The sequence below is a fragment of the Prunus dulcis genome, chromosome 7 (genome assembly GCF_902201215.1).
Source record: "Prunus dulcis chromosome 7, ALMONDv2, whole genome shotgun sequence".
Taxonomy (NCBI): Eukaryota; Viridiplantae; Streptophyta; class Magnoliopsida; order Rosales; family Rosaceae; genus Prunus; species Prunus dulcis.
The window spans coordinates 14,025,282-14,038,015 of NC_047656.1; the positions used below are offsets into that span (position 1 = coordinate 14,025,282).

At 37.6% G+C, this 12,734-nt stretch overlaps 2 protein-coding genes across 3 annotated transcripts; one reads left to right on the forward strand and one right to left on the reverse strand.

Moving 5' to 3' along the window:
- Window positions 1–275: 275 nt before the first annotated feature.
- On the reverse strand, window positions 276–4,082 carry LOC117634402 (CLK4-associating serine/arginine rich protein). 2 transcript variants are annotated; one of them, XM_034368501.1, is made up of 13 exons: window positions 3,745–4,082; window positions 3,574–3,612; window positions 3,326–3,468; window positions 2,975–3,050; window positions 2,513–2,807; window positions 2,319–2,428; window positions 2,163–2,210; window positions 1,875–2,078; window positions 1,548–1,649; window positions 1,205–1,338; window positions 979–1,117; window positions 640–771; window positions 276–539 (listed from the first exon to the last, which is right to left on the reverse strand). In XM_034368501.1, exons 1-13 carry the CDS (start codon window positions 3,939–3,941, stop codon window positions 515–517), a joined length of 1,644 nt encoding a protein of 547 aa, XP_034224392.1. In that variant the 5' UTR covers window positions 3,942–4,082; the 3' UTR covers window positions 276–514. The 2 variants fall into 2 exon arrangements, with proteins under 2 accessions (XP_034224392.1, XP_034224391.1); XM_034368500.1 differs by having other exon boundaries at window positions 640–774; window positions 3,745–4,081.
- A 3,152-nt stretch (window positions 4,083–7,234) lies between these two features.
- On the forward strand, window positions 7,235–8,207 carry LOC117633450. Its single transcript, XM_034367068.1, has 2 exons — window positions 7,235–7,739; window positions 7,861–8,207. Exons 1-2 carry the CDS (start codon window positions 7,352–7,354, stop codon window positions 7,938–7,940), a joined length of 468 nt encoding a protein of 155 aa, XP_034222959.1. The 5' UTR covers window positions 7,235–7,351; the 3' UTR covers window positions 7,941–8,207.
- The last annotated feature ends 4,527 nt before the right edge of the window (window positions 8,208–12,734 follow it).

The window sequence follows — 12,734 nt, forward strand, 5'->3', positions numbered from 1 at the left end:
TCAACTCATAAAGCTCACAAACAGTTTGTTTGATTTTTATTTTGACACGTCGAGCCCAGTTTAAGCTCAGCTTGTTCGTTGAAACTTCCAAATGTACTCAAACTATTTCCACAAACAAAGCCAGCTCAAGCAGCAATCTTGAGCTTGAAAACTACCATTCTCAACGTATAATACGCAGGCAACAAATACTCCTTTAAAACATGCACATCATCACGCGTATAAGCCCATCCAATGGTTCCACTATAGCAGCGACTAAAGTCATTTGTCTCCTTAAGTTTTAAGAAAGGTTTTATGTCATATTATATAGTAGCAAAAGAGTCACTAGTCTTACAGAAACAAACATAAATCATAGTATCCATTTATTATATACTCATATACAACAAGGTTTGCATAACTCGGAATGAAGCCTATGAATTTCAATAGTGACCAGTGCTCTACCTTTCTAAAAGTACAAAAAATACTCCAATCCAAGTATTTGAAGTACTCTGATCACCTTGCGTCAATTCAATATCCATCAATGTCTTGTTCGGCTTCGTACCCTGTAACGTCAGCTCTCTGAATCAATCTCCGGGAGTATGAACATGCCACATGACAAGTGTCAGGCAACAAAAAAAGGAAAGGGAAACACAGTAGGGTCACCTTGGTGAGCGGGAGTACGTGCGTGAATGATTATGGGTTCGGGAGCGGGAGCGGGAACGAGACCGAGACCGAGATCGAGAATAATGTCTTCGGGAACTCTTGCTTCTACTCCGACTTCTACTATCTCGGTATCTTCTGCAGTAAATGCATTTCACAATCATGGCCAAGATAATATAATCACAGAATAGTGGTACCCACATACTTCTGACCCACCAGGCACGACCACAACATGATTCAAGTAAAAATTGGACCTAATCCTTGGGGATTATCGGCCTTAAATTCATGGTTGGAGCCTGCATCTATCATGTATAAAAATAAAATAAAAAATCAATCAACTACCGTGGAGGAGAGCGGCTATAGCTCCTGCTGCGACTACGACGCCTAGATCTACTTAATCGGCTTGTTTCTGCAAGTTTTTCCAGCCTCTGGCGCTCCTGCTCTCTCTTTTTAGCAATTTCAGCAGCAGTATCTTTCTTAACTGAAAAGGAAAATAATTTCATAATCAGAATATATGAAGATCCAACACAAAGTACCACAATAGCCTTCTCTACCATCACCCACATACTTTGTTTGTTCAGCTGCCTGCTCATAATCCTTTTAAGTCGTTCTTGAGGAGTTTCTTTCTTCTCCACTGGTTGCTGTTTCAATGGCCCACCAGAAGTACTTCCCTTAGTTAACTTTGCTAACGCTGAGGATGTGCTGTGAGAAAAAAGAAATAAATCAACTTTAAAAAGTCGTACATATATAGTTACAAGGATGTAGAAGAAATCAGGTGACAAAAGCAAGAGGAAAGAAAATAAGCATAATGGTTAATAAAGCCTCCAATAGCACAATAACTATATTAATTTTTGGAAAGTTAATGCGTGAAGAAAGAAAAAAGATCTTCTGATCTAGGCTCCATGAGATACCTTGCTGGTGGTTTCACCACTTTAGTGCCCTTATCCTTCTCAAGGGATGCACCGGATGCAGGATCAACGTGCAGAGCCTCAAGTATGAGACCAGTTGAAGGCCTACAAGAAAGAAGAAGCATTAGGGATATCAGTTCAGGGAACAAAATGAGCTTCAGAAAGGAAGCCTCCTTCCTTCTTCCTCTTGGCAGTTAGGCTGATAACCCTAAGCCTGATATATTCTAAATGGCAAAAATTTTCCTCAGGTAACAAAATGGGTGAAAAGCTGCAGCAGAGTAAAGACTGTCCAATGAATCTTTGCAAGAATAAAAGGTCGAGTGCTCCGACCGGTTTAACACATCGGCCTGTGAGGGAGGAGATGACGGTGGAGAAAATCCTGCACGCTTTGATTCATCCTTATCTCCGGAGCCCCCAAATTCAGTAATATATTCTATTTTAGAAGTTGCTGGTTTGCTTCGATGAGCTTCATCAGAATGTCGTCCACGAGGATATCTCCGTGAGTATGATGGTGAGTATGATCGCGATCTTGATCTGCACACGCAAGTAACAAGAAGTATGTACCAAGTTCCTTTTGTGGTACAATACGAACATACACAGCAATGGCATAGATTTTACCTTCTTGAGCGAGGATAAGCTTCATATGTTGGACTTCGTCTAGATTCACTGCAGATATAAATAGGTGCAATCTTGTATAAGAGCTATGGAATGCAAAATTCCACCACTTTGAAACAGGAGCAAAAGTCAAATAAAAAGAAAATTTGCAGCTTTTACCGGTACGGATCATGGTGGAGCACCTGAGTTCCAGTTACCCGTGCAGCTTCTCTTTCCCTCTCCCTTTCTATCTGAGAAGCCTTCCTTCTTTCCTTGCGACTCATCTTCCTCTAAAGATTTTAGTAAATGCAAATCATGCATTGATAACTACTACAACAAGATTGGTCATTTAACCCAAAGTTGTGAGAACTTACAATTGCAGGATCGCCTTTGATCACTTCCTTTTGCCTTTTCTCCTCATCCTTAGCTTTCTTATCCATGTATACAAGCCAACCATACCTTTTTATTCCAAATTCTTTTGCTATTTTATCCATTCCTTCATCACTGCTATCATCACTGTTGAAATCATCCTCATCCTCATCTTCTTCTTCATCTTCATCGTTATCATCGGGGTCTGAAAACTGAGCCTCCTCTTTTCCATCCCCTTCATAAGAGAACCCCACCTGTGAATAAGAACCTTTAACGGCAGAAGGTTGTTGCATCTGAGATCTGCCACATATGCATCAAAATATAAGGCATGATCCCACAAGCAGTTAAAGTATCAGTCATAACATCATTCATCGTATCACTAGCCAACAAATTTATTTAGTGGAGGAAAAGAAATTGCTACATTAGAACACCACACCCGCAAAAATGTAAAAGAAAAAAAATCAAACCTCTCAGGAGCAAATGGAGCAGTAACCCTTGTCTCTATTTCTTCATTCACATGTTGCAAACCCTCTTCATCTGTAACTGTTGACGTAAAAAGCTTAAACTGTGACAATCTTAAACTAAACCCCGTAGCTTATGAAATGTTTTTGAACACCAAAGATTGATAATTTTTGTCTTTCATTGATAGCATCTAGCATTACTCTACTCTTTAACAGATAGAGATAAATATTTCACACAGAAAAACAATCAATAATCTACAAACTTAAGATGGTGATATAACTAATTTACATAAAAATAGTCTGTAATCTACATTTAATTGAAGACATTATGATTAAAAATCAACATAAAGTACCGACATCCTCTACGACGATGCTTAATTAAATCCCGATAACGCTCAAAATTAACAAACTCTTCTAATTCTTCCTCTTCTTCCGATTTTTCTTGAGCACGTAAGTGCCGGGACTCTCGAATAAAATCGAGAAGAGCACGCCCATCAAATCTGCATTTCACATACATACACAAAAATAAAGCTACAATTGACCCCCAAAAACAAAATTAAAGCTACAACTTTTGCAAAAAAGGATGAAAGTATTGCAATTTGTACCTATCAATCAAAACGTCCTGTTTCCCATTCCAAGGAATCCTGAAAGAAAGAAAATTCGAACGAAACGACGTTGTGTTCATATATACATATGCCATATTTCCATTTGCGACTAATTCAGGAGCAAAATTCAAGCTCAATCAAGAAGAAAGAGTTAGGGAAGAGAGGCATTACAGGCCTTGCTGGTCCTCGGAGGCTTGGTAGAGGCCGTCGTCGCGGTACAAACGGCAGCGGGAGCCGACGACCTGGATCGATTGCTGCGGGTCGCCGCGGCGCTTGGCCAGGAAAACGGCACGTCGTTGAGCTCGCTTTCGAGCGGCGTCCATCATGTCGTGGACCTTCCGCTCCGACCTCCTTGCTTCGTGCCACATCTTCAACCGGTTTCGGTTGGATTCGATTCCGATTCCGATTCGGGTCGACTGGTTGAGTTGCGCACCTAACAGAAGAACAGAGAGCCCTAACCTTTTCTCAGTTCCCACTTGTTGCCTCCACCACCGACTTATGTCTTGAGAAGGATGGGACCAGATTGACCAATAATAGAATACAAGCTACTTGGTATTTTGGGTTTGGTCCAATGCAAAAGGTTTGGCATTTTGGGTTGTGGGCCCACATTTTTTCAAGCCCAATTTTGATCCATATTTTGCTTGCGCATATATTCCCCGAGTGCAATAAGGCATTGAAAATTTGTCATTAACTTAAGTCATTTAGGTTGTTAAATTAATCTATATGAGTTGTTCTATAATAAGGTCCATGTATATTATGTAACTTAAAGGGTGATAAAAACCGTATTGCATCTTTACGTTTTTTCTTCTTTTCTCTTATTGTCTACTTTCTAAATGGCTTATTAATATCGAAACTCATCCATCTCATGATGAAAGTTCTTTGTTTGAAGCGCATGACGGAAACAGAGATACGACCAGTCCTTGTCTTTGTATTAAGAAGAACAAAGTAAAAAAATTGAACCCATAGGATAACCTAGTATGGCAACAAAATGCAATCTCTAACCTGCTTTAATTGTACAACATATTCTTTCATCACTCAAACTTTATTGTTTGGGTACCAAGAGTACCAAGTGTGTAAGTTGGTTTCTTTCATTTCCTCTATATCTGTCCGTGGATCCACTAAGGGACAAGTGTAGGCAGTTTCCCTCACTCAATATAGGATCCACCCATGAAGTTGCCCAGCTTCTTTGTTGTTTTCTTGGAGCCTAGGGGCAAAGTCTACAAACTGTTTGATAAAATGCCTCAAAGAAGGCTAAGGCAGGTCAAGGGGCCAAAGGAATGGCTGGTCAGACTTTATAGAGGCAGGGCAAGGTGCCAAAGGAATGGCTGAGACTTGGGCTGCATTAGGCTAGACTTTACATAGGCAAGGTAAGGGGTCAAAGGAATGACTAAGACTTGGGCTGAGTTAGGCCGGTTCTTGCTCTCAGGAAGGAAAATTCATGGATCCTCCTTGTAGTTGAATTTGATTCTTGTCTTGTCTTGGAGATGGTCTTATGCTACTACACATTCTGGCTTAGTTTTGTTTGTAAATTCCAAGTTTTGGTTGTATAATTTGATCTCATAGCAATCCACCAATATACCATAAGCACTCTGTCATTATTGAGGGAAGGGCTTGGTTCTTGAAAAAAGCGGGAACCTGTTAGCTAGGAATGATGGTCTCCTTCCAGCTACCCCAGCTAATAAGTTTGATGAAGGAATCATCTTCTTCTATATGGTCCTTGTTTGTTTACTACTCAAAAGAAAAGTATCAAAAAGCAATTCCACCGATAGCTTTGGCTTCTTAAAAGAATTTAGGCAACGCTTGCTGCGTGTGGATCATTATAGAAACCCCACGACGTACGTCGTTGAAACTCAATGATGTATGTCAACTTTAATTTGAATTATTTTGTTCAACAAATACAAAACAAATGCATCGAAAGGAATTTCCAACTTTCAAATGTGCAGGCCAAGTTTTTCCGCCGCTACGGTGGTCTTGCGCTGACTAAACAAGTAGAATGGAAGTAGTGCTTGTGCTTTTGCATTAAATTCAAAAAGACATGGGACACCTGACATGATGAACACCACACGTCGCCCATCATTTTTAGGGTTTGGCATGGGAACGAAGGGCTACAAGTCAACAAAGCTCAAAAACACACAGTCAAAATTGCCAATTAAAAAATAATAATCATGATTTAGAAGAAAAAGAAAACCACCTTCCATTCTACTTGTTGGTCAAGTATAAAAGAAAAGAAAAAAAAAAACAAGCATGAAATCCACCCCTCTTATATGATGTCGTTTTGCCCATGCTTTCTGAAACTTATAAAACAACATAACTTGCTGGGTCAATATACAAACCTAAATATCAAGCAGATATGTCACACATTATTATTATTAATTTTGTACCTAGGTCGGTTGCATGTGTCACATTATGTATATAATATATAGATTAAAAAAATTAGGAACTGTGACCTAAAATTAATTTAAGAATTAATCTATTTTTTATCTGGAAATTAAGCAGCCAGGGCCTGACAGACAGCAACCTCTTGCAGGCTGCTGGACCTGAAGTAATTGACGTTTTATAGATTAAGTTTGATTATAAATATAGTTGCTAGTATATTAATGTGATGATTAAGCTAACTCAAGTTTAACTTGTGAGTTATTTGCCCGTTTTATTATCGATGGATACTCTTGAGTATACAAGTGGGGAAACAAACGTAAGCATAAATTGTGAATTAATTATGATGGCGTGCTTTGTCTGTCAACCAAACTATACAAGTCACCTCCTCCTCCTCCTCCTCCTCCTCCTCCTCCTCATGTATTATCATAATCATAATTAAATATCATCTTAGAAATTGACCGAGTTCATCTTCGATCAAGTAGAAGGTTTCGGAGAAAAATATGTATAGCATTCTTAAAACAAAAAGGCACAAAAAGAAAAAGGATGATGATTTTAAATTTGTGTGAGCAACCTTGCTACCCACTCCTATCATGAAAGTGAAATAAAACTAATGCAATATATGAACATTAAAATGAAACTAAACTAAACTGATTCATATGTTAATATCATAAACTAATGCACCAATTTAAGCATCCCCTTTCCATCGTGTGTACCAAGTCATCCAAATTGTGCCTCCAACCCCACCCTCAAGCTAAAGGCACCCTCAACCTAAAGGCACCCAGCTTGCAATCACACAATATGTTGTCAGAAAGTCAAAGTACACACATATACATATATATATATATATATATATATACTAGTGCGTGATTGACTTAAAATGCAACGAGCTCGCACCCTTTCAGTTTTAGTCGTGAAGCTATTAGAATGATAATTACCAGTACAACGAGTTAACACAAAAGACCATTTGTATTAGGGATTGGGGATTATGTTCATATCCTCTAAGCATGACCATTTAACTTCTTGTCTTGGCTCCATCACAAAACATAAATTGGTTTTTGCAATGTCTTCCCTTTAGTAACGTCAGAACATTTTCCCGCGAAGCAAACAGAAAAATCACCGAAACTCTATTTTTTTAATTAAATAAATAAATAAATAAAAAAGAAGAAAACGAGTGAAAAAGGAAAAGAACAGGTCATGATGACGCGGACCAACCAAAGCAAAGTCTCTACTACTACTGGGTCCCACCTCACCTCACCTTCCCTTCATTCCTTCCTTCCCATATAAACCCTCCTCCTCATCAAATAAACCAAAAACGCCAAACAAGCGCATAAGCGCTCCCCAAAAGCCCCAGCGCGCGAGGTCCCTCCGACCCCCCACCACGCGCGGGGTGGTGGCTGAGCCCATGTCTGAACCGCACGCTCCGCCTCCTCCGCCGCTCTATAAGCAGCATTCCTGGTCCCCTGACGCCTACCGAGACGAGGCATGGCACCGCCGCAAGAAGATCAACGGCAGATCGAAGCTCCAGCGCAGCAAGAGCGTCACTGACGAAGACCTCGACGAGTTGAAAGCCTGCATCGAACTCGGGTTCGGGTTTAACTCGCCCGAGTCGGATCAGCGGCTCGCCGACACCCTGCCCGCTTTGGGACTTTACTACGCGGTTAACAAGAGTTATTACGACTCGGTATCTCACAAGTCTACGACGACCCCAACGTCGTCGTTTTCGCCAACCCCGTCCGAGTGCGACTCGGTGCCCTCCCCCGTGGGCAGCCCGCATACAATCTTCGGACCCGGTATGTGTTTTTTGATTTTCCATCTGATTTTGGATCAAGTTCAGTTCTTTACTTTAATTTTTTTGGGGTTATGAATCTGATTTTCTGTTTGCTTCCCGGGAAAATGGAAATGGGGTTGAAGGAGATACGCCGCAGACGGTAAAGGCGCGGTTGAGGCAGTGGGCCCAGGTGGTTGCGTGCACGGTGAGGCAGAGTTCTTGAGCTGATTGATTAATATATGTAACCAAACCAAACTGGAGTTATGAATGTAACCAAACATCAACGTCAAAAACTTGGTCTGTGATTATTGACTGTGATCTCCCAATTTCCCACCGACTTTGATGGATTAAAAATAATAATTAGGAGGGATTAATTTTTTTATTTATTTTTCAAACAGTAGTTGTAATGTGAACCAACTTGTTGTACTGGGATGGATTGACCTTTTGCTTTTGGTTTCTTTAATTGGTAATTTCGCTATGTTCTATACTATTTGTGTGCTATCTTTTATTATTATTATTATTATTATTATTTTGGGTTCTTATTTAGTATTTAGTACAAGACTTGTGTTCTGTCTGAACCCAGATGTAAAAAAAGGTCAAATTAGATGCTTTGTTTGAATGTTTGTGTCTTGTACTTTGATCGAATAGGTTCTGTAATTTCCTTTTGACAGATTATATAATACACACTACACTCCCAATAAAACATGTCTTTTATAATGCAATGAAGAATATTCTTGTTCGAATTAGCGTTTTTTCTAGAACATTTAGTTGTTCAAGATATCACGAGACATGTTGAGGTGGTGTATCGAATTTAGTAAATAATATCTCATTCTCATCCCTATCCTTAAGATTAGAAGGTTCAAAGGGTTGTTAAAGAATGATAAATTTGTCTTTTCACTTTTTCGTGGTTTAACTATGGAAACTGAACAAGAAAGCTCCTATCTGTCATACTTTTAATGGATACAGCTCGGCTTATATTATTTCTTGAAGGGGAAGGCAATGAAGTGGAACCGCTGAAGAAGATTCTCTTCATATGTTAAACTTTCATGTTAATCCATTAAAGTTTAAGATATCTTAAAAAAATATTTTAATTGGGATGATAGAGTTTAGTGTTAATCAAAATGCAAGTTACCTTAAAAACCTATTCATTCACTTTAACTTTTGTGTTTTGTTTTTTATGTTTTCCATCCGACAATTGAGGTTAGGGCAATACAACTTGAGATCTTTTTTAATATTAAAAAGAGAAATATGACTAGAATAAGAGTTAGTCGGTTGAGTAATATGAATAAGTGTTAGTCGGTATTTAGATATTTAACATTAAAAAGAAACATATGACTAAAATAAGAGCTAGTCGATACTTCAACATGTACGACTAAAATCAAAGATAGTTGGCACTTTTAAAAAAAAAAGAAAAAAAAGGATTAGCACTAATAGAGTTTTGTCAATGTCAATCTGAATTGGTAACATGTGCAACAGATAGCTGGCTCCAACAATTACCACCAAAAGCACTAAGCCTGGTCCTGATCATATGGCAAAAGAGAATTAAAAATATGCACAATGCAAGTGCCCTTTATGTATAAATCATACTGTGACTGACTGAAAGTGGGATCTCCAATTCAAAACATGAAAAATGTTATTTTTTAAGATTTTTTTTTTACCTGGTAAACGAGAAAGAGAAATTCGAATTTGAGACTTCTTTTATAGTAAGAAAAAAAAACATCATTAAAATACAAATGATTTTCAAATTTATAATTTTAACAACATAACATCTCGAATCGGTTTAACAAAATGAAAAGGCCTTGAATATTGATACGAGCAATCAAGTGTTGTCAACCATAAGTGGCCCATTCATCAAGATTTCCAACCAATATTTGCCCATTGTGGGCCAACCAGGGCCCACAGTTGTGGACCTGTATAATCATAAAACTCAAGAACAGTAGGGCATCATACTGCAACACAATAACGTTGTACACTTAGCTAACACACCTGCACAGCATGTGTGTCGAGTTCAAGTGAACACATGCGTTTGATTATCAGGTCATATACATGATTGCCGATGCCCATACGATCTAAGTTCTTTCTCAGGTGCAAGAGGGAGGGGAATCAGGGATGTTTTTAAATTTGCCTTCCAAATATCATGAGTGGAAAGAGAAGTATTCCTAACTTTCCTTGTCCAAATCCAAATCAAAATGCATATACAGAGCATGTGCATTTGAGCAACAAACTTCTTCTTTTTGGGTTTTGATAAGGAACACAAAGTTAAAATAGACCCAAGCAAACCAAAAGCATTGAAATATATTTCAGTTTCTTGCTAGGGCCCAAAAACAAAGAGACCAGTGTGTGCGTCTATGTCGTGTAGCAGTTCATCTTTCTGCCCTTTAAGATCCATTCTTGATAGTTGACTAAACTTATTATTCTGTTAAAATCACTGTTGGTATAAAATAAATAAATAAACTCTTGCTAAATGAATTAGTGGGAGTGGACTCCCAAAAATCCTAACTCCCTCTCTTCCAAAAAAAACATTCTAGAGCAGTTTTCATTTTCAGAGGAGAGGACGCCATTGTTCTTCCTTCCCTCTCGCTTTCTCCTTTATCATCTCTTCCCCTATTTTTAAAGACAAAAGATTTTTTCTATTTGTTTTTGTTTTGTTATGATTTTCCTCTACTCATCACATGCAGATGTGTCTCGACATCGGATCTTCACTTGCTTTTCGATGTTGAATCTCTACCTCATCTTTTTTTAAGGTTTCTTCATGTTTGGAATAAATCGCAGAGACCCTTGGGTTTTCCATGTAGTTTTTCTTTTGAGAGAGTTTTTCAAATCTTCTTTATAAGACATATTTCTAAATCAAAATTCATTGCGAATACTCTTATATGGTTATATTGTTTATCAAAATAATACGTTAAGACATATTTCTGAATGTCAATAGTTTTAATTGACAATTTGACAATCCATAATCCTATTGATTTGACATTGATATATTTTTTTCTTTGCAATTTTTTTATTTTTTGTTTTTGGTCAATAAGAAACTTTCATTAACAGGAGAGCACTCCAAAACAGATTACAACTGAAAGAACATGGAGAAACAGAACCATGCGAGCGAACAGAAAGTGCATGTAAAGCCATAAACTCGTACAAGCTGCAATAAACGGCACAGATTCAAAGTTAAGCAAGCATAATATTTCAGTTTCCTTGTATATATAAATTGCTCAAGTTGCTAATAAATAAAGCCAAATTGCTAATTGTAAAGGACTTAAATCCTTTTCTCAAGCTTTCAAAGTTGGTGTGAGTTGACATTCGCTTCTTGTTTATTCCTTTGGAACCATGCATAGCACCAAAAAATCTACTCAAACAAACTTCCAAATGGCTGACAATATATATTATATTTTCTTCTAGTTTACAATTTGAGAAAAATCATCTATATAAAAAGTTGAATTTCTTGTCGCGGGAATATGATAAGTTGGATAGATCTTTGAACTTTCGTCCCAATTTTTTTGTCTTCGTATAGACATTGATTGATAGGTTGCCTCTTTTCTAGACTCTCAATGGGATGATCGAATTGTTTAAAATCAAGCTTCCCCACATGTTAGTTCAACTTCGCCAGTTAAAAACGTGAAACTTACAAGATGGTCGTGATGAAGGCTATTTGCTGTTCAAAGACGCGTCTGAAAAATGTTTTCAAATTCCATTACATGCTTACAATTACGGCTAACTACTACGATTCATTCAAATGACTAATTAAATTTGAAAAATTCTTCTATTCTGTGACCTAAAGAAAAGCTCCATATTTTATTTTTACACTTAAACTATATACATAAAAACAGTCGAAAAAGACCATGTATGTACCTTAAGGCACGTCAGTCTAAAACATGACTGTTTCAATGGTCATAATCTGCTCCCCTAAATATATATATATATAGAAACTCTCCTATGTGGTGGACGTCAGAATAACATTCGGACATCTGGAATTTAATGATATTTGTGTGTATTTATTTAAACTGGTCATCTCTTTGACTGCTTGAGTATGAAATTTCAATGCCTCTTGCAAGTTCTGGACGCCTACAAAACAGGAGCCATAGCCAGCAGGCTTAGGAAGGAAGAAAGAATAATTTAATTATGAGCCTTTATGGTGTCAACAAAACCCTACGATCGATGGCTGGCCCTGCCCCATTCGACAAGCGCATGCAAATGTTGGGTCTATGAAAATGACTTCCATTTAAATTACATACCTACTGTTTCAACAGTTTGATTCAGCGATGCGAGAGGCCACTTTTCTTGAATTGGGAGGACCAAGTTCCTTAAATTATGAAAGTTGTTGAAATTGACCAAATCGTTTACTCTCTCGCTTCTTTTACCTCCCCACCCCAAAATAATTCTTCTATCCCAACCCTAACTTGTTATGAATCTATGACTTGTCTTATGGAACGCAGCCATCAACAACTTTAACTCTCTTTTTTTTTTTTTTTTTCCTCTCTGCGTATTTGGCATCTGATTCTTATTAGTTATTTTAGGCTTAACTTTCAGTACTCAAAATTCGAGAATTAAAACCTAAAATTTGAGCTCAAACAACAATTCTACCATAACATATGCCAACGTATTCAACGGTGTTTTTAACCATTGAAATAATAACATGTCAATCAATCAACCTCGTCTTTTAATCCGTCAACGTATTCATTCTCATAAAAATAAAAATTATGTTCATTTCTTAGAAAATATAGTATCTCTAGTGTAAATAATTTTTTGAAACCCAATCATAAATTGCCAGTTTTATTTTCATAATACTAATCTTATTAAATTTTTTCTTTGTGCTTTTAAATTTCCGAAAGTATTGAATCAAACAAAAAAAAAAAACAAGCTTTACCAATTAGGTGTAAACGCACCAAAGAAATAAAGTGTCAACACTAGGAAAGATAAACACGCTTTTGACAACCAATGTCATTGTTAAGAAAAAGAGACCGATCGAGAGGAAAAAAGATATGGAAGAAATTTGAGACAGGTAGATGAACAAGGAGAGAAG